The sequence below is a fragment of the Mauremys mutica genome, chromosome 1, assembly GCF_020497125.1.
Source record: "Mauremys mutica isolate MM-2020 ecotype Southern chromosome 1, ASM2049712v1, whole genome shotgun sequence".
Lineage (NCBI taxonomy): Eukaryota > Metazoa > Chordata > Testudines > Geoemydidae > Mauremys > Mauremys mutica.
The window spans coordinates 29,773,439-29,800,361 of record NC_059072.1 but is presented as its reverse complement, the minus strand read 5'-3'; the positions used below and the strand labels follow the sequence as shown (position 1 = coordinate 29,800,361).

Here is a 26,923-nt window from a genome sequence, read left to right as displayed (position 1 = left end):
TTTCTATGCCTTTATCTAAATAATTTATGAAGATATTGAACAGAACTGGAACCATGACAGATCCCTGTGGGACCCCACTCAATATGCCCTTCCAGTTTGACTGTGAACCACTGATAACTACTCTCCAGGAAAGATTTTCCAACCAGCTATCCACCCACCTTATAGTACAGGGGTGGGCAAACTATGGCCTGTGGGCCAGATCTGGCCCGCGAGCTGTTTTAAGCCAGCCCGCAAGCCGCACCAGAGACTCGGCCCCACTCCAGCCGGGGCGCTGGGTCAGGGGCCAGACCACGCAGCTCAGTCCCACTCCGGCCAGAGCACTGCGTTGGGGGGCGCACCACGTGGCTCAGCACTGCTCCGGCACTCCAAACGGGGAGCAGGGTCAGGGGCCACACCACGCAGCTCCCGGAAGCCACAGCATGGCCCTGCTCCACCTCCTATGCGCTCCAATGGCCCCCTCCAGTGCTCCAATGGGACTGTAGAGGTGGTGCCTCCGGATGGGGCAGTGTGCAGAGCCGCCTGGCCACACCTCCGTGTAGAAGCCGGAGAAGGGACATGTCGCTGTTTCTGGGAGCTGCTTGAGGTAAGTGCTGCTCGGAGTCTGCATCCCAGAGCCTCTCCCCATGCCCCAACCTCCTGACCCAGCCCTGATCCTCCTCCCACTCTCCAAACCCCTTGATCTCAGCCCAGAGCACCCTCCTGAATCCCAAACCTCTCATCCCCAGCCCCATTCCAGAGCCCCCACCCCTTCCCTCACCCTGCCCCAGCCCCGATCCCCCTCCCACCCTCCGAACCCCTCGATCCCAGCCCAGATCACCCTCCTACACCCCAAACTCTGCATCCCCGGCCCCACCCCAGAGCCCACACCCCCTCCTGCACTCCAACCCCAATTTTGTGAGCATTTATGGCTCACCATACAATTTCTATTCTCCGACATGGCCCTCGGGCCAAAAAGTTTGCCCACCCTTGTTAGAATAGCTTCATCTAGGTTATATTTCCCTAGTTTGTTTATGAGACGGTCATGTGAGACTAGTAAGGCTTTTGATACTAAGTCAAGATATACCACATTTACATTTCCACCCAACCACAAGGCTTGTTACCCTGTCAAAGAAAGCTATTAGGTGGTTTCACATGATTTGTTCTTGACAAATCTATGTTGACTGTTACTTATTATCTTCTGGGTGTTTGCAAATTGATAGCTTAATTATTTGCTTCATTATCTTTCCGGGTACAAAATTAAACTGACTAGATCTGTAATTCCCTGGGTTGTTCTATTTTTATTCACCTTTTTATAGATTGGCACTACATTTGCCCTCTTCCAGTCCCCAAGAATCTCTCCCATCTTCCCTGAGTTTTTGAAGATAATCACTAATGGCTGCAATGAATGAATGGATGAATGCAAACACACAGCTGTGATGACAGAAAAGCTGCTGTATAGACATAAAGCAAACTGAGTTACTTGCAACTGGTTACAAAACCATAGCTGGAGTTGCAGAGTGGACAGGACTAAAATGGAAGCATCTTGCAACTGGGTTGAGGGACAACTGTGTAATAACTAGATCCCTTTATACAGCTCTGTTTGTAGTGAGGAGGACCTCAACCCAGTTGCAAGATGATTCCCCACTGGTTGCTCATGTGTGCGTAAGCAGACACACACAGATCACAGAATAAAACAGTCTATTCAGTTCATCTTGTTTTATCCTTTAAAGTTTTACTTCTGGGTTAAAAATAGTATTTAAAAATTATTTTCCTGTGTTACTAATAATGCCTTAGATTGTTGAAACTGAAAACTTCTAACGTTCACCATTTATTTTGTTTGTTTTTCTTCATTACACTTAGCTTTGACAATGAAAACAGACTGGTCAGTTTCTCTTCCCAGTGCTCATATGCTGCAACATTTGGAACACAAACTGCAGGGGAACGATTCAGTCCAACACGTACACAAACCCTATTTTCACTGAAATATTTCATGAAAAGTTTTATTAATATAAGGCTTTGTAAAACCTTTAAAACACACACACAATTTGAGACCTAAAACTATCTGACAGTACCACTTTATATGTCCAGCTAAGGAAAAATAGACCCACCTCCTCAAAACAAATCAAAGACTAAAACTTTCCATATATTTAAACCTATTTCACCTTTTAATAATGGTGTGAACTTTATGGAGATGAATTTTACCCTCAATAACAATAAAAATTAAGGTAGGCTCTCTCTGCTTATCCTCCCTTTTGGGGTTAACAGGGAAACTGTTGCCCTTGAGTGTTTGGGAGCTTCAGCACCTTTCCATGACTCACCTCTTACAAATGTATATGGTCAAGTCAATGGTAGCTCTCCCTTCCCCAGTCAAACTATACATATCCCATCCACACAGGCCCCATCCAGCAGCCAGGCCACAACTCCACCAGCAGCCCATAGCAGTGGGTATCTGTTGCCCCTGAGGTCATGATTACCTTGGGAATATGGATCATGACAGAAAACACTGGATGAATTAATGAGCTGATTTCCCTTTGTGATGACCAAGGCAGTTATGTTTAAAAACGTGTTAGGTGAAGGGTTAACGATGCTCCACTATCACATGGTGCAACACACCTTGACCCTGTCTACACTAGGTGCTAAGTTGCCTTTGACAATGTTAGTTAAGACCGGTGAGCTAACAGGGTGTCCAACCGTGTCCATTTCCCCAGCGCAGACGTGGCCCAGCTGAGGCGCATGGCCAAGCGCAGCGCTGCACACATGTGCAGTGGCCTGAAGGAACTATGCACTTTGTGAACAACTAGCACGATCTAGCGTTGCGGGCAGAAACAAAGGCGAGGGCTGGAGCTGCTGTGGAACCCGCTGTAGTAGCAGCAGCAGCCGCCGCCGCCGCTCTTCTGGGTCCGGGGCTGCAGCCCCCACCCACCTTCAGCGCCTGCGTGAAGGCGCCTCCCAGTCCCTCTCCGGCTGAAAGTTTCTTCTCCGCGGGGCAGACGGAGCCAGGCGTGAGGAGAGCGGACACGCCGGTTTCCTGTTGGACGCGGCACAGCCAGGGACCGTCTCCCTCGCAGCTCGGCGTCTCCTTTGCAGGCACCTAAGGCGAAGCCGGGCGGCGCGTTCTCCTGCCTCCCGTCCCGTCCCGGCGCGCGGGGAGATGGGCTGGCTCCCGGCGCACCTTGGCGCGCTCCTAGGTAACTCGCGCGGCCCCTGGCTGCCCTGTGTCCCCCCCCCCACGGGCAGTAGCGGGGGCGGCTTGCTCAGCCCGGCCCGTCTCGCTCAGCCCGGCCGTGGCTCGGCATCCGAGGGTCTCGGTAGCTGGGCTGAGCCCCGCGGGCTTGGTCGCCCAGAGCCCCGCTTGCTTCGGCTGGCAAGTTCCTGCCCCACCCCCAGCAGCTGCCCGTGGCCCCTGTGGGCACGTCCCTGCAGCTGCCCCGGGCCAGGCAGCCCGGCCAGGTTAGGACCAGCGTTGACTCCCGCGCAGACAGCTGGGGCTGCGGGTTCCTGGAGCGCTGGGGGCGCGCTCACCTGGCGGGGGGGGTCTCCTCTGCCTCCCCCCATCATATGGGAACATCCCCCCCCCTTCCCCGGGTAGCTCTGCAAGCGTCGGCCCCGAGCGCTCCCCGCACCCCACCCCCCGAGCGCTCCCCGCACAGCCCTGCCCGCCTCACCCGCTCCGCCTTCCCCCGTGCAGGGCTGTGGGCCGCCGCCGCCCTGGCTCAGGAGCCCGAATACAGCTACGGGTGCGCCGAGGGCAGCTGCTACCCGGCCACCGGCGACCTGCTGATCGGCCGCGCCTCGCAGCTGTCCGCCAGCTCCACGTGCGGGCTCCACAGGCCCGAGCCCTACTGCATCGTGAGCCACCTCCAGGTAAGGACCCGGCCGGCGGGAGGGGCCCCTGGCTGCGCGGCGCAACCAGCTGGCGCTGGGGAGGGGGCGGACGGGAAGCCGAGTGCCTCCCTGGGGCTCAGCTTTGTTTGCACAGTTGCATCCGTCCTGTGTTTCCTGCTCTGGGTTGTCTGGCTGCCGGTTTGGAAGGAAGCACCTTCTCCCAGGAAAGCAGTGCGGGAGTTGGGTGGGAGAACAAGGGGTGCCTGCCTGGGAATGCTGTCCTGAGGGGGGCCAACGCACCCCCCATCCCACTGTGGGGGCTCTGCGCCCAGTGCTAGCCACTGGCACCTCCCATTCTCCTGTTCCCCCAAGCTCTGATCCCGAAACAGAGCCTTCCTCACCCCCAGCTCTGCAAAACAGTGAGCACCCAGCATGGCCATGGAAGCCGTGATCATCACCCAGCCCTCTTGAGAGATTCCCCATCACATGTGACATTTAAAAGTAGACTGCCCAAAGCCAGGAAAATTCTGTATGGAACAACCCTGCAGGGGCTGGGAGCTGGATCCCTCCTCCCTCTAACAGTGATGAATCTTTTGTGCTAGTCAGATTAGAAGTATAGTAGTTCAGGTGAATTTAAACAAAAAATGTTCTTGTATGTAATCTGGCCAATGGTAACTGCATTATTTAGTATTAAAAATACTACCAACACAACATACACAAATACATTTGTAAAAACTCTACATTAAATAAGATGAACAATATATTGGGTGTTATATTAAATCGGGGGCCCTTGAGTTGCTTGGGGCCCTAAGCAATTGCTTAGTCTGCTTAGGCCTAGTGCCACCACTGGCAGTAGTATTGCTGAAAAGGATTGGGGGTTTTAATGGATCATATATTAAGTATGAGTCAACAATGGGATGCAATTGCAAAAAAGGCTAATGCTATTCTGGGTTATATGTCATATATAAGACACAGCAGGTAATTGTTCTGCTCTGCCCAGCACTGGTGAGATCTCAGCTAGAGTACTGTGTCCAATTTTGGGTGCCACACTTCAAGAAAGATGTGGACAACTTGGAAAGAATCCAGAGGAGATTGACAAAAATGATAAAAGCCTTAGAAAACCTGATCTACGAGGAAAGGTTTAAAAAAATGATCACGTTTAGTCTTGAGTAAAGAAGACTCGGGGGAAGGGAGGTAAAGGAGGACCTGATAAGTCTTTAAATATGTTAAGAGCTGTTAAGAGGACAGTGATCAATCAAATGTTCTCCATGTCCACTGAAAGTAGGGCAAGAACTAATGGGCTTAATCTGCACCACAGGAAATGTAGGTTAGATATTAAGAAAAACTTTATAACAGTAAGGATAGTACAGTACAGGAGTAGGTTTCCAAGAGAGGTTGTGGAATCCCCTTAAGAACAGGTTAGACAAACATTTGTCCTGCCTCATTGTAGGGGGATGGGCTAGATGACCTCTCAAGGTCCCCTCCAGCCCAGATTTCTCTGATTCTGTGATATAGAGGCAGTATAAATAGCATGCCTAGTTATTTGCACCCATAGTGTACTTATACATTTAAACCCAATTTAACTTGATAAGTAAGAATGTGGCACAGAGAGTTCAATTCATACTTCTTCAGGCTTGTACAGAGCCGTCTAGACTACTTCCTGAATCAAAGTCAGTATGTAATTACATTTATAGTTTAAATTCTGGCATGGGGGGGGGAGGGTAGTTAAATCTGTATGTGTCTTCAAGTAAAACAATGAAAATATGAATTTATGTGAAAAAATAGTCTAGCACATTCCAGGTTTCCAAGACAGAAGGGACATGTAAAAAACCCAGTCAGTATAAATGGAGATATATTACATGTGAAAGTAGATAAATAATCTCAACCTGAGTTTACGATGTCAAAAACACTAGCCCAAATTCTGTTGTTCTAAGTGGAGCAAGTATCAGAGGGGTATCCATGTTAGTCTGGATCTGTAAAAAGCGACAAAGAGTCCTGTGGCCAGGGCTGGTGCAAGGATGTTTCACGCCCTAGGCGAAACTTCCACCTTGCGCCCTCCCCCCCGGTGCCCCTGCCCTGAGGCGCCCCCCCACGGCAGCTCCCCCCCCCGGCCCTGAGGGACCCTCCGTGTGGCAGCTCCCCACCCCCACCCCAGCTCACCCCAGCTCCACGCACGAGCACTCCGAGCACGCTGTCGCTGCTTCACTTCTCCGGCCTCCCAGGCTTGCTGCGCCAATCAGCTTAGGCGCCGCAAGCCTGGGAGGTGGGAGAAGTGAAGCGGCCATGGCGTGCTCGGGGAGGAGGTGGGGCAGGGGTGAGCGGGGGCGGGGAGTTCTCCTGCGTGCCGCCCCCCACCCCCCTTACTTGCTGCAGTCGGCCCTCCCCGTGCTCCCCTGCCCAGCTCCCTCCTCCTAAATGCCAGCGGCGACCAGGACGGCCGAAGATCCGGCCACCGCGGTCGCTGCCAAAGAAAATGGCGCCCCCCAAATGCTAAATGGTTGCACCAGCCCTGCCTATGGCACCTTATAGACTAACAAACGTACTGGAGCCTATGCTCCAATGCATCTATAAGGTGCCACAGGACTCTTTGCCGCTTTTTAGGTGGAGCAAAACTCCCTCTGAAAGCAATGGGAGTCTTGTTCCATTCAGGACCATAGAATTTGGCCCAAAGTATATTGCTCCTTAGTATACTTGAACAAATGTGTTGCGTCAGCTCATTTAGTTTGATAGTGTGTGGTCAGCACTTTGCAGGATTGGGCCCCAATATGGCTATAGTAAAATTTCTGACATACCTGGCAAGATTTCAAGTGTTCCCTTATTTTTATTCTTGCAACTAAATATTCTGAGTCAGCATTGTGTCCTTGGCTGCTTTTGTCCCTCTCCCCCTCAAAGGTGCAGAGTGTGGCAGAAAAGACATGGTTAGAAGGGGGATTCTGAAAGATGCTGAGACCCCCTCACCTCTCTCTGGCAAACCTTAGGGAACAGACAGCTTTGACCCTGATCTCAGCGGCGGGAGGTCTGGGTCTATATATGGGACCCCTACTCTGGCTGGTTTGGGAGTGCTCATATAGATTAGCCCAAATAATCTGACTATATGGGAAGATGATAGGGACATGCCTAAGGAATTGGGAGGATACACAGACCACAGAGACTTGTCTTGATTTGTTTGCTCATGGCAGGAATGACAGAGGACTTGTGGAATCTGAACTCTGTGCCTGGGGACTACCAGGAAAAGGGCGCCATAATTGGCACTGAATTGTGTGAAACAGCATCACTTACTTTATACTATAGCAACATCTCTAATGCTCAGATCCGTGACTACTGAGGTGCTGTTTTATTAAGGGTTGAATGAATGTGAATGTAGCCTCCACTCTGCCAACAATGCCATCCTCAACTGCCTGTTTGTCCATTTTTTGGACATGCACCATTGTGCTTTTTCCCATGCTGCCCCTTATGCTATGGAAGGAGCGCCCAGTAAAAAATCCACAATACCACCACATTGTCCCCTTTTGAATGTCTCTGTAAAACCCACCTGAGCCGTGATGCCCACATAACACTTGACAATAGTTAGTGGCTCCTGGACTGTGACCAGCTGCGTATTCAAGCTGTTTTACCGTTATCTCGGACTCCCCCTGTTGGTCTGTCATATCTATCTATTGTCTCTCATCTTAAATTAAGATGTAAACTTTGGGCAGGGACTGTCTCTTTGTTATGTCTATGCAGTGCCTATCACAAGTGGGCTCTGGCATATTAGGCACCTTTACAATACAAATGAATAGATAATAATAGCTGTTATGTTGCACTTGTTCTGTGGAGGAGGGTTAGTCACTCAGGCCCACGATTTCAAACAGGTGCAACTTGGGGCTGCATGCAAAGTTAGGGTTGCATTTGTGCTCATAACCATGTGTGTGCTCAACCTAAGTATGTGCTTGAAAATTTGGACTCGGTGAAATTCCACCCTAGGGTATGGCTACACTTGCGAGTTGCAGCGCTGGTGGAGGCTTTCCAGCGCTGCAATTAGTAAGTGTCCACACCTGCAGGGCACATCCAGCGCTGCAACTCCCTGGCTGCAGCGCTGGCCGTACCCCTGGCTCAGCATGGGGAATAAAGATTGCAGCGCTGGTGCTGCAGCGCTGGTGCTGCAGCGCTGGTCATCAAGTGTGGCCACACACCAGTGCTGTTATTGGCCTCCAGGGTATTAGCAGATAACCCAGAATGCTTTTATAAATTACTCTCTTTGTTTTGTTATGCAGCCTCTCTTTGTTTTGTTGTGAACTCCGAGCTCCTCCGTTGATCCCGGAGCTGCTTATCTACAAACACAGCTCCTGTTTGCTGTGATCAATCTGTGAACAATCAAATGAGATAATGAGGCAGGCAGGGAGTGAGTGTTTGCTTGACAGAAACGGGGCAGAGGGGAGAGAGGGAGTCCCTTGACTGCAGGCTGTTTGCAATTAAGAGTTAAGGGTAAGGGATCGGGAACATGTTCTGATTTTTCAAGTCAGGAAGCTAACACACAGTGTTGGCTCCAAAAATCCACTCTCTCTCTCTTGCCCGCTCCCTGTCACACTATGCCCCACCCCACCCCCATCTTTTGAAAAGCACGTTGCTGCCACTTGAATGCTGGGATAGCTGCCCATAATGCATCACTCCCAACAGAGCTGCAAATGCTGCAAATGTGGCCACACACCAGCGCTGGCCCTGCACAGCTGGATGACCAGCGCTGCAGATTTGTAAGTGTAGCCATACCCCTAGTAAATAGGACCTACGCTAAAGCTTTACAGGGGACTTTGAGCTGCACAAGGCTTTGTCCAGGATATCTGTAATTGGAAGAAGCAAACACTACTTTACAGAGCATTTGAACTTGTTGTTTCTGGGTCTAAGTTTCAGCATAAATCAGTTGAATAGTTTTCTGTAAACATTAATATTCACTTATGAATTGTGCTAGAGAGAGTACTTATTCCCAGGGATAGTCCCTGGAATTAGTTTTAAGTAAAACATTCTTCCAATAAAACTAAAAGCTTATTTAATTCCTGTCATATTTTCCCCTTTGGCCTTCAAGTTACTCTTATTAATTTAAGAGTAAATGATGCTTTCTTTAATTTTTAAAGTAAAAAATAAATCTTTTGGAGTCATTCTTCAAAAGGCACAAAGAGCCAAACATAACATTAATGCAAAATATGTTTATCTTCAGGGAACAACTATTACTTTTTTTGATACAATAACCAACGCTAAGACTAATATGTTAATTGTCTTATTATTTTAGGAGGACAAAAAATGTTTCACGTGCAATTCCCAGTTCCCCTTCCATGAGACTCTCAACTTTGATAGCCATCTTATTGAAAATGTGGTCACAACATTTGCTCCAAACCGTCTCAAGCTGTGGTGGCAGTCAGAAAATGGTATGTAGTTCATCTGGGGATCATTTCTAGTGAACATAATTGGTCACCCTTGATTGACTTAAAGATTCCAGTGTGTTTTGTTATTATTTGAAGAGTTGTCTGCCTAGTTGTTAGTGCTGCATGGAGCATTAGTGTGTTAAGCACAGATCCCTTGGTAAAGCTAGATTCTTTGATTTATACTTGAGTGGTGTTTTATTATAAACAAAGTCTTATGAACTTTAGGAGTGCTGGGAAAAGTACAATATAAACTTTAAGGAATCTCTTATCATGGTTTTTAAAAAATATATAGATTTTTTTTTTTATATTGTGCCCAAATCTCTTGTGCTTAGTGGAATGAGCAAAGGGGGAGGAAACAGCCCCCAAGGAACATCCCAGTGCAGAGCAGCCAGAACAGCTGTACACTGTTGTTCCTCCCAGCCTCGCCTAGCATGCTTGTCAGTGGAGAGAGGAGGTGTGGCTAGAGTGCACAGTGCTCCAGCCATTGTCACCCAGGTACCCTGAGGCTGGTCCAGCCTATGCCACAGGCTGGACAGGACTCCTATAGCTTAAAACCACTTTGGCCTCTGCCCTTCAGGAGGATGGAAGAATCAGGGCCACTCTCTCAATATTCACTATCACCTCACTTCTCTGCTCAGGCTATGTATTCATCTGCCAAATGAACAAAGCAAGCAAATCAAAGCAAATAAAAACCACACACATTAGTTTTGTGGGGTATTTTCCCTCTAAAATTTCTTTCCAGAGTAAGCCATTCCTTTTTCCTTTTACAGCTGTGCTCTCAGCCTGCCTGAATTTCCTGAAGATAGGCCATCCAATCCTAAAGCTCCTAAGATACTCTTTTTTTAAAAAAAGGAGTATGGAAGGCATAGTATTTGGCAAATATGTTGGCAAAGGCTCTTATTGTAACTTAACGAACACAGTGATGTTTTGAAAAACTCTTATTAGCCCGCTAAAAAGAAGTTTACACGATGTCCTTTTTAACAAGTGAGATTAGTCCAGCTAGCTATCTGTCTCCACTGTTTCTAGTTTAGCATTCCAGATAACTCATGTTTTTTGCGATAGACTTGGCAACTTACCAACAGAAAAGTTTTAGCTTATAAGGTCATGCAAATGTCTCTCAAAAATAAACAACAAATGATTCTTTCTTTCTCCATGTAGACATAAAGCAGCAAGGATAGTTGTATTACTGTGTGTTCCACACAAAATTATAGCTGTTTAAATATTGGAAAGTTCCATACTTTCCTTGGGTTATTCTACTTGTCTTCCTCTCCTCCCCCCCCTTTAAATCATTTTTATTTGTTTTTTTTATGCTACAAACTAGAATGTAATGAGTTTCCAGCTGTTTCAAAAGATCTTTTCACATGCATCAAATAACTGTTTGTGTTATCTTCCTTCAGTATACAGTCCTAAAATTTTGATAATTTATAGTTCTACAACTTGAAAAACCTCATTCTTGCCGCTGGTAAGTTAGAAAGCTTTCATTAGTGAGTGAGGGGACCTGAATAGTCAATTTCTGTAAAATTTAACCTTTCATTTGAAAAACAGTTGTAGGTTTCTGTCCCTTATGGTTACAAAAATAATCTTTCAACTGTGGACCCCTGCAGTGCAATCTCTGACTGTGTAGACAAAGGGCTCCTATGCTTCTGCTTCTGTTCATAGTTTCCCCAAGTAGCCTCTGAGTGAAATTAGCAAGAATCGGCTGGGTTTCACTGCTGATATTCAGGAAGTTGTAGGCAAGTGTAAAACTGACCAGGACAATGGCAGTTTCATGATATAATACACCCTCAGAGTTATGAACACCAGTGTTACGAACTGACCAGTCAGTTACATGCCTCATTTGGAACCGGAAGTATGCACTCAGGCAGCAGCAAAGAGAAAAAAGCAAATACAGTTCAGTACTGTGTTTAAACTACTGAAAAAATCAAGGGAAAGTTTAAAATATATATATATATATAAGCAGAGGTTGGGGGGAGGGGTGCATGTCTTACAACTGGAGAGACCCACTGCCAGAGGCTGATGCTAGAACTGGAGCCCTCAGCCAGTGTCCAGCATCACCGCTATGGTATGAATTCCATCACCCTCAGTCTTATCAGCAGCTGAGAGAGGGCAGGGCTTCTCATCAGATCATTATAAGGGAGGCCACTTCCAGTCCCCCAGCTATCTTTTTGTATCTGCCTCTATCTATGCACTTTAGTTCTGTAATGCAAACCAAGATAAGGGTAATCCAGTCTCATGCTTTGGGTGTACGCTGATTGACACAGGGGACAGGAAAGAATCCTCCAGCAAAATGGTCCCCAACCTTTTTCATCTGGCAAGCGCCGGAATACGAGCCACCGAGGACCGTGGCTGGTGGATGAGCATCCGCCGAAATACCACTGAGAAGCGGCGTCATCTAGAGGCGTCACCCCCGAAATGCCGCCGAAAATCATCAGCATTTCAGCAGCGACGCCTCTGGATGATGCTGTTTATCGGTGGCATATCGGCGGATGATTGTCCGCTGGCCAGTACTCAGGCGCACATAGATGCCCCGGCAGGTGCCATGGCGCCCGCAGGCACTGCGTTGGGGACCACTGCCCCAGCTTCTTCCGTTATGCAGCATTGCATAACTGGCTATAAGTGTAATCAATATCCTTGTCTGTAAAACTAGAATTAAATGGGCTTTGGGCAGAGGACCTACATGGGGTTTAGGAAAGTTTGTTCATACTAATCCAGTTAATCCAGGCCCTCGTCTGACCAATAGACTGCCCCAAACACCCATGTTCCTAGGCTGAGAGCCATTTGCAGAATTCCAGAACCCCCCTGCACGAGATCTCAGCAGTCCAGCTCCTAGCAGAAAGAATCATGGTTCATTTCCATTGCACGTCAGGCTTTTTGCCCATGCAGAGCGAAGTGAGGGCCAGGGCTTCATTCTTAGTGAACTGTGGAGTTTTTCATTTTCTTCTAAAGCATCAGCTAGAGGCCTCTGCAGAAGGCCTGATACCAGACTAGTTCTGCATTGTGTGTGATCTTGTGTGTGAATCACTTAGCCTCCCCGTACCTGAGTAATGAGGTACTGTAAAATGTAAAATGGGGTAATGATACTTGAAATACCTCAAGTGAAATATGTTAAATGTCATACAGACCAAATACACGTACAGCACTGTATAAGAAATAATATCTCCAATTGGCAATCCCATGTAATGTGATGTTTAGGAAGTTTGCAAACACTGTCTTCAGTGTCTTCACCGCAATTCCCTAATGTTTGTTATAGTGGTAATCCATACATTGTTCTATCACAACATAACAGCCAAAGTCAAGAAAAAGGTCTTTATATTACCAGAATGAGGGTCTCTTAGGAAAATAATGAAGTTATTGCTGAGAAATGTTCCTGTTTACCGTAGAATTTCCTTTTTCTGCCTTTAGGTTTAGAAAATGTAACTCTCCAGCTGGATCTGGAAGCTGAATTCCATTTCACTCATCTCATTATGACCTTCAAGGTAAAGAATCCATAGCATTCTCACAAATCACAAACTGGAGCACTGTGTAATCTAACATCTGTCATGGAGGGCAGTTGTGGGCTTAACTGGTTATATATAATGTTCCAGTTTTGAAGATACAGCTTTAATAAATGCATTAAAAATGTTATTAATATTGGAATGCAGGGGAGATGGACTTCATAAGTCTATTGGTTTCAAATTTTTAATCAATGATCTTTGTATAAACATACGTTTCTGCTTTGAATAAATCCAAAACTCATAAAATAGAAGGAGATTAAAGCTCTCTTCTGTTGCTTACTTGCATTTTATATTGGGCTTTTGTAGCAAAAATGGAACTGTGGGGTCTTACCATTCTTTTAGATTTCAAGATTGTGGAAGTGTGCAAAAACTGTGCTTTGGGTTATTTGTTTGCTCTTTGTGTGTTGTTTGTATTTTACAAGATCATTATCAAAATCAACATAAAAGCAAGGTTTTTTTTTTGTTTTGTTAGCAGTCATTTTCACTTGACAAATGAAAATGTCTCCAAGAGGACATCTGTGCCTTTGTTTCCTTCCAAACAGATGTCTTGGAATGACAGATTATGTACCATGTGTCTCAAAGTACATTTTATTATGGAGGCATTAGTAGTGACCTCCATAGCTGAATGTAATCGTTACATTTTACATGCTAACTTTCTAGGACAACTGTAGATATCCCTATAATATCCCTAGGCTCCCATCTCAAACACACACACCTCTGCTTCCACCACTACCCATCACATGTTGCTCTCCCACAGGGTGGCTCCCCCCCACCATGCCCCCATATTTCCAAACTCAGCTTCTAAACACCGGTATGTATAAATATCTGTGTGTATTAGGATTTAAAAACTGAATGTTGTAGGGCTGTATGGGGTCATGGTGAAAGATGGAAGGAGAGATGTATTAAGGAGGACTGGATTGGTACATGAGGGAACAGGATTGCACAAGAGGAGTGAGCCTGGGGAAAATTAGTCTGTGCACGGAGGATTGTGGCGCAAGGGACAGGACTGAGAGTGGCAGGAGGAAGAGTGTGGCAATGCAAGGGGTTGCAGGGCTATGTGATAGGCATAGTAATAGGGTTACCAACTTTCTAATCGCACAAAACCGAACACCCCTTCCCCGAGGCTCTGCCCCCACTTGCTCTATCTCCCCTCCCTCCATGGCTCACTCTCTCCCACCCTCACTCACTTTCACCGGGCTGGGGCAGAGGGTTGGGGTGCGGGCTCTGGGGGGTGCGGGGATGAGGGGTTTGGGGTGCAAGAGGGGGCTCAGGGCTGGGGTGAAGTGTTGAGGTGGGGGTGTGGGCTCCATGACTGAGTTTGGGTGTAGGAGGGGACTCTGGGCTGGGGCAGGGGGTTGGAGTGCGGGAGGGGGTTCGGGGTGCAGGGTCCCAGCGGCACTTACCACTTACTACTCTCAGGAAGCAGCCACCAGTTCCCTGCGGCCCCTAGGCGCATGGGTGGCTGGAGAGGCTCTGCATGCTGTCCTCGCACCCACAGGTGCCACCCCCACAGCTTCCATTGGTCGCTGCAGAGCCAGCACTCGGGGTGGGGGCAGCATGCAGAGCCTCCCTGGCCACCCATAAGCCTAGGATCTGCCAACTGGACTTTTAATGGCCCGGTCAGCGGTGCCAACCAGAACCGCCAGGGTCTCTTTTTGACCAGGTATTCCAGTTGAAAACCAGACGCCTGGCAACCCTACATAGTAAGGATCCTTCGATTATAAGATCTTTGGGAAGACACGGTCTTTTTGTTCTTTTTTTTTTTTTTTTTGTACAGTGCCTAACATAATGGGGCTCTGGGCTAATACTGAGGTTTCTAAGTGCTAATACAAATTATGAATAATAATACATATAATTGTTGATGGCTATTCATCCGAATAGTCATCAGATACTTCCTAAAAAGCCTGGGAAATTCCCTTCCACCAAAAAACTTGGTTAATTTTGAATGAAGGCTGCTTTACACTCCCACAGTATTCTTGCCAGCAAGTTAGAAGTTTGGGGTGTAGGAGGGGGCTCCAGGCTGAGGGTGGGGCCAAGGGATTTGGAGTGCGGGAGGGGGCTGCAGGTTGAGGCAGGGGGTTGGGATGCAGGAGGGGATGAGGGATCTGGAGTGGGGCCGGTGATGAGGGGTTCAGGGCGTGGGAGGGGGCTCTGGGCTGGGACGGGGTTAGGGTGCAGGGGAGTGAGGGCTCTGGGCTGGGGGTGCGGGCTCTGGAGTGGAGAAGAGGAGTCTGGGTTTCAGGGGGGGTCAGGGCTGGGGAGGAGGGGGCACAGGCTCTGGGCTGGGGGTGCAGGCTCTGGGCTGGGGCCAGGAATGAGGAGTTTGGGGTGCAGGAGGGGGCTCTGGGTTTGGGGGATGGGGCTTGGGGTTGGGGCGCAGGCTGACCTCAGGCGGCTCCTGGTCAGCGACACAGCAGGGCTAAGGCAGGCTGCCAGGTTGTCCTGGCTCCATGCAGCGCGCCGGAAGCAGGTCTGGCTCCTAGGTGGGGAGGCTCCACGGCCGAAGGCACCGCCCCCGCAGCAGAGACCCGGTGCTCGCAGAACGCTGAACCCCTTTTTCCCCCCCCGCCCCCTCCCCACACACATAGCTGGCTGCTTCCGGGGCGCAGCACAGTGCCCCAGGACACGTAGGGACTACCCTGCTGAAAACTGGACACCTGGTCACCCTAAGACAGATACCAGAGAGGCAGATGGAAAAATATTACCATTGTTCTGTATGTGTGACTTGACAAGAGACCAAGGATAAGGAAGGGGAAATACAGTATGTATAACTGGATTCCCCTCCCTGTGCTCCATCTTTCCAATCCCCGCCCAGTGTGACAGGAAATGAGGGGCCTGTTAGATCTTCCTGTGAGCCAGGACTGACTGGGAGATAAAATGAGGAGCTATAGTAACTGGGGAATCTGCACTTTTTTCACTGACCATAAAAAATAATTATCATTCTTCAAGTATTTCTCTCTTAACTTCATTTTAAATAGGAATCTGAAGTCTTAGTAGCTTACAGTAAACAATCCTTTGTTCTAAGTTTGTGTGTTGCATTATGAGTATGTTTAAATGTCTGTGTACCTATAATTACTAAATATCATTATCATTATAAAGATACTCTCTGATTTGATTTGCATGATTCAAATGAAGGCCTTACCATAATCTGTCTCCAAAGACTGTGTGTGTAGTAGCAGTAGTAAAAAGAAAATTGGGAAGAAATAGAAAAAATATCTGTCTATAGAAGATGTCTTGAAATCCAGGCACATGAATTGCTCCTTCTAATAATTGATTCCAAATAATATTTAATAGTATATAAACATTTGCTGTTTTTTGTTTGTTTGTTTTTTTTAAAGACCTTCCGCCCAGCAGCAATGCTAATAGAAAGATCATCTGATTTTGGAAAAACCTGGAAAGTATATAGATACTTTGCATATGACTGTGAGAACTCCTTCCCTGGTATTTCAACTGGACCCATGAAGAAAGTAGATGATATCATTTGTGATTCCCGATATTCTGACATTGAACCTTCAACTGAGGGAGAGGTTTGAGGTTATTTTTATATATAATGAAGACTTTTTCTCTGAACAGTTCAAGATCCCTTATTTTAAGGTTGATTCTTTCATTTTTCATTTTTCTTTAGGTCATATATCGTGCTTTAGATCCAGCTTTTAGAATTGAAGACCCATATAGTCCAAGAATTCAAAGTATGTACATGCTTATTTTTCTTTCTCATTCTAACTAATTTTTTATTAATTTTTTTCATTTAAAAATACAAAAGTTACAAGCAAAAAATCAGCCCTAGTACTGCCTCAGAACTACACCAGGAACCAGGGGTCCTCTCCCCTGACTTTTACGGGTCTCCACATGCAAATAAGAACCAGTGTTGCCAACTCATGATTTTTTTATCATGAGTCTCATTATATTTGATGTTTTTCTTAAAGGATCAACTCCTGGTGTTATGGGATTATGTGAGAATCTCTACTTCCATTTAAAAAAAAAAAAAAGGTGTGTGTGTGTGGGGGGGGATTCTAAACCTCATTGTTTCAGAGAAGAGCTTGAAAATGTGACACCTCCCCCAAGAAAGCAGATAAATAGAACCCCAAATTTATGATTTTTTTTTTTTAATTTCATGATATTTTTAGCTAAGGTAAAGATTTTTGTGGGTCTGACTCATGCTTCTTAGAGTTGGCACTATTGAGTGCCTTCCCACACTGATCTGATTGTAGGACTCACTCCTAACACATTAAAATTAATGCATCAATTATTTACAGTTATTGGGACAAAGGAATGCAAACATACAAATCTGCTGCTGTATGAAAGCATACAGTTTGAAAAAGAAACTTCTTTAGGCATTTTACCTGAATAAGGACAACAGGATTTGGCTTTAGTGTAAGTTAGTATCTAACAGTGTAAAGCTGCATGGATGAGACAGCAAAGGAAAACAACTCAAGTAGAAGGCTGTGTGCTGGCTGCTACATTGAATCAATGTTTTCTGTTTAACCAAAGTTTAAAAAGAGAAATTTATAAGGAATTATATTTTTATTAGCTTAGGCCAAGGGTATTTTCAAACATTGAAGGAAAAACAAGGTTTTAAATAATATCAAGGCAGAAAGAGTCAAAGGTCAAATTAATTGCTATAATGTTGTCTTCCTGCGAGACCTCTTCCTTGAGAACAGTTACTTTTTATTTGATAGGATCAAGATGGTTGTTTTTTCCCATCAAAATACAATTAATTATATTCAAAGGGTGTGAGGGCATATAATGAAAATAATTATATTTGCATCCTAAGTGTTTCTGCAATTTCCAACTGAAGTGCTTCCAAACATGCACATAGTCCTTGAAGCTCATACTTCACTGTCAGCACTTCCTTAATATTAACCCGGACCCATTTTACACTTTAAATCCGAAATGTGGTTGAAAACTAAGGCATCTGTTGTGGCACTGATGCATGTGCCATTAATATTAATATTCTGTGGATGTATGAATTAACAGCAAAATTAGGGTGACCAGACAGCAAATGTGAAAAATCGGGTCAGAGGATGGGGGGGTAATAGGAGCCTATATAAGAAAAAGACCCCAAAATTGGGACTGTTCCTATAAAACCGGGACATCTGGTCACCCTAAGCAAAATAGATCCCAATTTTGTTTAAATTAATCTAGTATATGTAGTGATCATATTGGCGGTGGGGACCATTCATCTCTGGCATTTAAAGTGGGAGGATCCAGTGAGGGAAATTTGTATCTAAACAAGATGAAGTCTTGTTTACAATCCCAGATATTGTATTATATCTTGACATAGAAAATTGCTGTGTGTGAGGTTTCCCATAATTTATGATCTGCAGTTTTCTTGGTTTCCTTCAGTTCATAGAACTCAGTACCTAATTCAAGAAACTGTTTGCTTTTTTCCCTGCAGACCTATTAAAAATCACAAATTTAAGAATCAGTTTCACCAAGTTACATACATTGGGAGACAACCTCTTGGATTCTAGGATGGAAATCAAAGAAAAGTACTACTATGCCATTTATGACATGGTGGTTCGTGGGAACTGTTTCTGTTATGGCCATGCCAGTGAGTGTGCACCAGTGGATGGTTTTAATGAAGAGGTGGAAGGAATGGTAAATGCTCACACTTTTTCACACTAAAACCATGTTAAAATGCCTTGAGCCTGATTCTGTCCTCTTTACTCACATTGAGAAGATATATTAAAGTTAGTACTAAGGTACATCGGTAAGAGTGGCAGAATTTGGCCCTTTGTTTTTCTTCTTAATTTCCAAACAATAAAACAGTGTTCATCATTTTTGTTGTTGATCAAACACCGAGAGCTGAGACTAGTTTAAAGTTACTTTAACATCTTGAAATGTCTTCTTTCTAATTATATTAAAGACTTGATAAAAATAAAAGGCAACAGTATTGTAATGGATATAAGGGAATGTATTTTTATGCAACATTGAACTAACCTATGGACCTTGTCGCAGAAGGTTTCTATTGAAGCAAATAGCAGGGTCAAAGGGTGAGACACTTTAATGAACAAGAACAGCACTGCATTTATATTAACTAGTATAAAAAGAAAACTACAAGGGCTATCCATTTTCAAAGGTCAGTGCACATATTGATCAACAGCAGGGCAGAAGAAAATCCTGCTGCCTGCATGTTATAATATTGTATAACAGGTCAGGTACATTTTCCTTTCTTCTGTGTCAGTTTTCCCCATGATTTTTCCAAGTGGATGCAGGTAGGACTTTTGCTGGACGGGGAAGAGATTGGGTGAGTTGCCAGCCTGAAAGTAGTGTTTGTTGGGTTGCTGTTTTGGGAAGTGGAATTGTTTGGGAGATGAGATTGTCTTGGTTAACGCAAAGTGTGAGGGGAAACTTTTGAGCAGATTCATCATCTGGGAGGAAATTTTGGTCTTGTTTATGGGAGTGTAGCCCACCAGTCAGCATGCAGTGTTTATCCCCCTCTGTGCCCAGCCCACAGTAGCTATGGGTCTGTTTACAGCCCCACCTGCAGAGCTCAGATTCTAGAGACACATTCTTCTAGCTCTGGAGTTCCTCCCAAATTCAATCCATGGGCATCCAAGATGGCGGCTGTCACTGTCACAGGAGCAACTTGTCTGATTTCCCCAGTAATTCTGTGAATGTTGAGGCTTGAGCCAGGATTGTGATAAATATCAATTATGGTGTGGAAGAGCTTTGGCCCCTTTCCTCTAAAGCTTCTGTATCCACTTCTGGAGAGAAGGTATTAGACTAGATGACCCTATGTTCTGATATGGCTAATCCTATGTTAATGGATTATGGACAATTAATGATTTTGCCCTAATAGGTTACTAAGGGCATTTGGGGCCAAATGGTGTTTATTCACATAGGCAATTCTGTTGAAGAAAATGGGACTACTTTGTGTGGGTGAGCATTTACTCACACAGGCAAGAAACTCACAGTCTGGCCCTTTCTGTATATGATTATGTCCTCTTTAAGTGTTTTTGATGCAATGGTAGTTGGTAAGGGTATGCCAAACATTCACTGGTTATACTTTAGGTAGATGGGAAATGGTGAGGTATATTCCAATTTGAATGCACTCTATGTATTGTATTGGCTTTTTCCCCTCCTTATTTTCTTTAACCAAACATATTATATTTGTTTTTTTATTCTTTTAAATGATAGGTCCATGGGCACTGCATGTGTAGACATAATACCAAAGGGTTAAACTGTGAACTCTGTTTGGATTTCTACCATGACTTACCATGGAGACCAGCTGAAGGACGCCATAGTAATGCATGTAAAAGTATGTTTAAATACAATACCAATTCTAAATCCTATATTCTTATTTGCTTTTAAAGTTTGATGAATTTTACATTGGTGGTTCATGAGGTTTTTGTTGCATTAAATAAACTGTAAAAATATTATTTACAAGACTAATACTTCTTTAGTGAAAACATATTACTTCAGTAAAGCTGCTCTTTTTGTCTTTGATCTTAGAATGCAATTGTAATGGACACTCTATCCAGTGCCATTTTGATATGGCTGTATACATGGCAACCGGAAATACCAGTGGTGGAGTGTGTGATGACTGCCAGCATAACACAATGGGACACAACTGTGAACAATGCAAACCATTTTACTTTCAGCATCCAGAGAGAGAGATACGAGATCCTAACATTTGTGAGCGTAAGTGCAAATGCCATCACTCAGAATGTTGAAGCACATTGTGTCTATACTTTGATCACTAAGGCATTCAGCTAAGGAATTCCAGAGCAGCTGCACCTGTATTCTTGGGCCCCATTCCTCTCCTTTTGAGTTACTGAATGTTTGTGAACAGATGTTCTATGCTTCTGATGGAGGCCTAGGGTAAGTGTGGCCTCTCTTCTTTGCTTTTTGTTTAAAAAGCGGGAAATAGCGGCCATTTGGTGACTTCATATGCAAACAATGCCGTGTCTAATGAGCTATAGCAATCAGATCTGAGAACTGTATTTCTTTTACTGTAGTTAATAAAGGTGTATGCAATGCTTTCTTTTTAGCATGTAACTGTGACCCACTTGGCTCCCAAAATGGTGGAATATGTGATCGCTACACTGACTTCTCTGCTGGCCTTATTGCTGGACAGTGCCGCTGTAAATTATTTGTGGAAGGGGAACGTTGTGACCTCTGCAAAGAAGGGTTCTATGGATTAAGTGCAGATAATCCACTTGGTTGTCAATGTAAGTAGAAAATTTATGGAATGGGAATACACTAATGTTACTTTATGTATGAGCCAAAGCACTTGAAGAGGAACTTCTAATGCAGCCCTTGATTTTTATTGAAGGAAGGACATGATTTGAAGATTTCAGGTAGCTTGCATTCCACCCACTTCCATCAGAAGTCCCAGGTGATCTTACTGTAAACTCAGTTGAAACGCTGGAAAGCCTTTCTTGGTTTCAATTTGTCCTTCACTTAGTCTACAGAAATCTGGCAGGGAGGTAGGGGAGGAATACAGACAGAAATGTGCAATAAAACTGCTCACTGAGAAATGAAGGATGGTTGTCCTGTAAATATTTGTATTAAATACTGTGCAAAATAGAAATAAACTCTTATGTTCTGATTTATTTACTTGCATTTCCCAATATAGCTTGTGCCTGTAATCCTTTGGGAACTCTTCCTGGAGGGAATCCTTGTGATTCAGAGACAGGAAACTGCTATTGTAAACGTCTAGCAACAGGAAGGCACTGTGAGCAGTGTCTGGTGAGTAGCCTTGCAATAAGAATAGATTTGTAATAGAAAAATACACTAATATGAAAGAGGCAGTGTGGCGTGTTGGAAGTGTAGCGTGAGATGGTGCTAGATTTGTGTGAGTGATTGAGAGCAGACGCATGGAGAGAGAACAGATGGAAATGGGTACTTCTGAATGTAAAGTGACAAAGAAAGGGTGTTGTGACGACAGTGAATGAGCAAGCCAGGAATATTGGAACACTAGTGTTCAGAGAGTCAATTTTTCAAACCAGACTTGCATTTTGAGGGGCACAGTTTTGCACCGGAAGTTCATTTTGGGAGCAAATGTTCATGTTTAGCTATCTAGCTGCCTGACTTTCCTGCAATCAGGCATTTTACACTGGGATTATCTAATACTTGTGCTGCCCATTAACCGCAATTGCAAAACTGCCCCAGCCAAAAAGAGAGGCCTGTTGTGAAAATCAGGCCCAGGGTGCTGAGGATCTTCCCAGCCATATCCCTGTTTTTCATCAGACTAACTCCCATTACCCAAACCTCAATCAAGGCTATGATAGCTAAGGAGTGTGTGTTGTGCCTCTTTTTCCCTTATACCAAAAATATGAGACTTGCTACTCCCCTGTTAGAGTACTTATTGGAGATTTAAAAACGTGTACTAACAAAACATCATGTGAATCAGGGCACTAAGACATTAGCATCTCAGATACGTTGGTCTGCTTTCGCAGATGACTATTCCAGCTTTGCTTTGTGTCTGTCTATGGTTATCTGCCCATAAACTATGTGGGAAATCTAAGCATGTCAGTCTGTCTCCTGAGCATACTGTAAGTTAGGGACTTGGCTCCCTATGAAAATTCCTCTCTTCATGCTAATTATAATTAATTAATTAAAGGGAGGGGGAAGCTGTTGGAAGGGTGCTCTCCAGGAGCAACCCTCAGCTTTGGAACTGGCTCTCATCTTTACTTTTCACCTCAAAGCTTAGATTCGTTAACCTTTCAGATGTGCGGCAAAGCATATCTTCTGTTCTCAGGCCTTTGGGTAAAAGCAGGTTAATGCGGTGAAGTATAGTGGTTCAGTCTTGAGGTTGTTATGTGATAAACTAGGTCTATTATTTGTGTGAGCAGCTCAGTGGCTTTATATATTTTTTTTGTATTGTTTTTAAAATTGGGATGTGCCTGGAGTTCAAACTGAGTGCTTTTAAATCAACACCTCATTACAGCATTAATGGCCTATTGTTCTGCAGCCTGAACACTGGGGCCTGAGCAATGACATGGATGGATGTCGGCCTTGTGACTGTGACCAAGGGGGAGCAATAAACAATAAGTAAGTCTAATTTCAATTACATTCTTGTAATCATTCACTCACTGAGCTCCACTGCATTTGCAGTCGCAGCGTTCAGACCATGTCTACAACATAGCTGTAGCAGCTATAACACTGCAGCTGTGCCACTGTCATGCCATAGTGTAGGCACTTCCTACATCAACAGAAGAGATTTTTCTTTTGATGTAGTTAATCCAGCTCTCCAAGAGCTGGTAGCAAGGTCAGTGGAAGAATTAGTCAATTGACTTAGCCATGTCTGCACTGGGGTTAGTTCAGCCTAACTATGTCATGCAGAGTGAAATTTTTCACAACTCTGAGCAATGTAGTTAGGCCAATCTAATATTTACATGTAGACCAGGCCTTAGGGTTTGTCTGTACTAGGGAAAGTTGGAAGCATTTTTTGCTCTGATGGAAAAGGAGGAAGCTGTAGTGTAAAAAGATGGTGGTAAAAATGCCTGCCCCTGTCTATGCTAGAGTTTCCTTCTTCCATAGCACCAGGGCATCATAATGCTTACAAATGGTTATATTGTAGACAAGACCTTAGTCTGGGGACAAGAGTGGCTTTGCTATAAGCCCTGCATACGTAATTGCACTGTGCCAAGAGCAGTCTAGGAATTGAATTGAGACTTGGAGAGTCTCAGTCTGCTTCTAGTTTTCCTCTGCACTAGTCCTATAGCTGATGCTGACAGGGGTATGCTGATGGGTGCATTGGGGTGGTGGAACCAAGGCTGTGGCTGCCTGCTTCCCAGCTACATGCATGGGAGTGGATATACTAACTGGGGCTGAATGGAGACTCCTGTGTCCTCCGTGTTGCTGTCTGCAGTATGGGAAACTAGTGCAGCAGAGTGAGGGAGTGCAGGGTGGGTGACTGGCTGGCCCAGTATAACTTAGAATCTCATGAGGATTTCACTGAGCAATTCTTTACATAATTAATGCACATAAACAAGACTCTAGCATTCTCATGGTGCTACTAATGGCAAAGATAGTCATGAAATATTAAACCCACTTTTAAGTACTTTGTCTACACTTATTTTAATTTGGATGATTAAGATTTAACTAAAATGAACAACCTTTTTAAAAAAATTGTCTCAGGGTAGGAAATTGCTTTCTTGTAAACACCCCCTGAGAGAGAATCTGGCTTTCCTTTTCACTCTTACCAGTCTCCTTTCCCATCAGTGGCTGAGTGATTTATTCGCTCTCCATAATGCTAATGCCTGTTATGCGGCTATTTACTCCTCCTTGCTCTTTCCTGTGCAGATATCAATTCAGTGCAGTTCATATGAACACAGTCAGCTCAGCAGATTTTTATGGTGGTTGTGGGGAGGGCTGTCAGCCGTTTTGGAGCAAGGAGTTCCAGTCTAGTCCTCCTGTTAACTGCAGTGATTGCAAAACCATCTGGAGAGAGGGTATCATTGACTGGCGGGAAAATGAACAGATGTGCTTTCCTTCTGGCTCTCCAAATCTCCTTAGAGAACTGTGCATTCAGCCTGAAACAATGCAATTGAACTGTCTGCATTTCACAGGTGTTTTTTCTAACTTTACATTAGCTTTTTGGGAATGGGTGATGTTTGCGCAGCCTAGGGTTATTCTGTTAAACAGCTTAATAACAGTTTTCTGGATCCCTGATTGTAGTGTGTGGACAGAGCAACTGATACAGCCAAAACTGATCTGAAAACCTCCTGTGTAATTTTGAACCTTGGACTACCACCTTGGAAGCAGAGGGGGTCTGGTCCAGGCAATGAAATTCATATCCAAATATGGAAAACATCCCTATAATGTTAAAATCTGTCTTGGAGAGAACTTCCTTGATTCCCCTTTAGGACAGCTAAGGCATTCCTTAGTTCCTTTCATTAGAAGGGCTTTTCTTCTTGGAGGAAATGAAAGCTTATGGAAGCAGAGTTTAAAGTTGTGCCCAGCGTCACTGTTGGCTTCTGTTGCACTTTTTCAAATATTTGCAAATAAGCCTCGGAATGAGAGCTGGTTGAAAAACGGGGGAAAAATTGTAATTTCTTTTTTTCTGTTTCACATCAATATTTTAATTAAAATTCTTCATTTATCAAGAAGTATGCTGTGATTTTTGTTTTTTACTGAAAGCCAGTTTATTTAGTAAGTGAAGAATTTCAGTAATTTCAAAAATGAGTTTCATTTAAAAATCGTTGATTAAAATTTCATGAAAAACATTTCAGTCATGTCAACAGTTTCTGTTTTGTTCTTTGCAAAAAGTTTCATTTACAAAAAAAGGCCATTTTTTATTTTTTGTGTGTGTGAAAAATTTTGACCAGCTCAATGCAAGAAAAGATCTATTATAATTTTGTATGGAAACTTCCAGGACAATAAAATTAACAAAACAGACAGTCTGGGGGGGAAACGTGAGTAGCTTTACTATTTAGAAAATAAAATAAAAATAAAAAATAGCTAGTTTTGGAACAAAGAATTTTGTTGTGTTAAGCTCTGTTTCAGCCCTTCTCCCAACCACCTCCATCCCCCGTGCTTGAAGAATGACAGTGTCTTCTTCAGAACCTTTGGGCCCTATTTTCCCAATCTTGTAAAATACTGACTTCACAAGCCCAAAGAGAAAAAGAATATTTGGATGAAGTGCTGTTTGAAGGTGCTTCTTCCCTCACATAGTTTATAATGTAACATTTAGAGATAAATATAGGAGTTCAGTAGAACCTCAGAGTTGTGAACTGACCAGTCAACCATGCACCTCGTTTGGAACCAGAAGTATGCAATCAGGCAGCAGCAGAGATGAAGGGGGGAGGGTGGGGGAAAGACAAGTACAGTAGTGTGTTAAACTACTACAAAAATGAGTGGAAAACAGCATTTTTCTTCTGCATAGTAAAGTTTCAAAGCTGTATTAAATCAATGTTCAGTTGTAAACTTTTGAAAGAACAACCATAACATGAGGTGTTCGTAACTCTGAGGTTCCATTGTATTTTCTATGTGCTCGGTGCTCTCCTAGTATATGCATAACAGAAATTCATTCGCCTTACATTTCAGCTGCTCAAGTGACACTGGCCAGTGTCAGTGCCGGCCCCGTGTGATTGGACGCCAGTGCAATGAAGTGGAGTCTGGCTATTACTTCATGTCATTAGACCACTACATCTATGAGGCAGAGGAAGCCAACTTTGGTCCTGTGAGTAGAAAATTTTAATGTGCAGTTTCAAGAGAAATGTGGAAAACTCTGCTGACCCTTTAGTTAGCATCCCATGTTTCAAAAAAGGGCCAATGTTGTAACTATTTAGTTTTTGCAAAGATTTCACTGGAAAATGTAGAATTAGGTCCTGTCAGAGAACTGTCAATTCACAGCTGGTAGGCTGGGTATTGATGATAATGCATGCGGTAATTTAAAGGAGAAAGGTATTTTGCCATTGTTTTTCTTTTTAAATCCATTTCCTGACCCTTGCTGAGTTAACATACATGAAATCTGTCTCCTGGCCTAGCAGCTCTTTTATTCCACTGCACCTAGATTTGTAAACACAGTATTTCTCAATAATCCAGGGATTCTGTCATTGGTTCACTTTGCTTGTTTCAATAAAAGTCCCACACAGAGAATATGTGGCTTTTGCAAACAGACATTTAAGCATCATAGCAGCTGTCCAATTTTGGTGTTCTACACCTAAGTGGGGTTTCTTTTATTAATGAATAAAGAGGCAGTTAAGAGTCCAAAGAAGAGATTTATAGATGTTGTTAGTTATCTCTAGTTTAGTTAGCCCTCTGTGCCCAGACTGCATGTCCCTTTTGCTCCGCTGCCCCCTTATTAGTCATGAACCGTACTCTTAATTCATAGTCAGCAGCTAAACCATTATATCAATTATACCTGCCTCCAGCAAGGAAACAGGTAACTCTCCAAAAGCAGCAGATAGTAGTTTGCTTGAAATTAATTAATGAAGGCAGTCACTTTGCAGCATTAGACAAATCAGGCTTTTTCTACTGAGTCCTAACTTATGGAGAGACACTACAGAAAGAAAGTCAGGTAGAACAGAACCTGAAACGCAAAACAAGGTGTATGAGCTCGTGCATGAACCTTGGTTACTGTGTAAGGATTTGCCCTGTGAATAGAAGGGTAGCTTAGCGGAAATCTTTAGACAAACACTTGCTTGGGAAAAGAGCCATTTGAAAAATGCAAACCTATCTTTCTAAAAAAAAAAAATAAATTCAAATTTTTCAAGTGTTTGCTAATACTTATAAATGTTTCTACTAGGCAGAGTGAGATGAAATAACTGCATT

General features: G+C 44.3%; 1 protein-coding gene across 1 annotated transcript in view; it reads left to right on the top strand.

The window, feature by feature from the left end:
- The first annotated feature begins 2,956 nt into the window (after nucleotides 1–2,956).
- LAMB1 (laminin subunit beta 1) overlaps nucleotides 2,957–26,923 on the top strand; it is a 74,834-nt gene continuing 50,867 nt past the window's right edge. Inside the window, exons 1-13 of the mRNA XM_045030348.1 lie at nucleotides 2,957–3,167; nucleotides 3,668–3,843; nucleotides 9,068–9,203; nucleotides 12,603–12,676; nucleotides 16,033–16,221; nucleotides 16,320–16,383; nucleotides 18,093–18,295; nucleotides 19,838–19,958; nucleotides 20,153–20,341; nucleotides 20,692–20,871; nucleotides 21,279–21,391; nucleotides 22,617–22,696; nucleotides 25,694–25,829. Coding sequence (XP_044886283.1) covers nucleotides 3,131–3,167; nucleotides 3,668–3,843; nucleotides 9,068–9,203; nucleotides 12,603–12,676; nucleotides 16,033–16,221; nucleotides 16,320–16,383; nucleotides 18,093–18,295; nucleotides 19,838–19,958; nucleotides 20,153–20,341; nucleotides 20,692–20,871; nucleotides 21,279–21,391; nucleotides 22,617–22,696; nucleotides 25,694–25,829 — 1,698 coding nt within the window. The 5' untranslated portion in view covers nucleotides 2,957–3,130. The remainder of the gene's footprint in view (nucleotides 3,168–3,667; nucleotides 3,844–9,067; nucleotides 9,204–12,602; nucleotides 12,677–16,032; nucleotides 16,222–16,319; nucleotides 16,384–18,092; nucleotides 18,296–19,837; nucleotides 19,959–20,152; nucleotides 20,342–20,691; nucleotides 20,872–21,278; nucleotides 21,392–22,616; nucleotides 22,697–25,693; nucleotides 25,830–26,923) is intronic.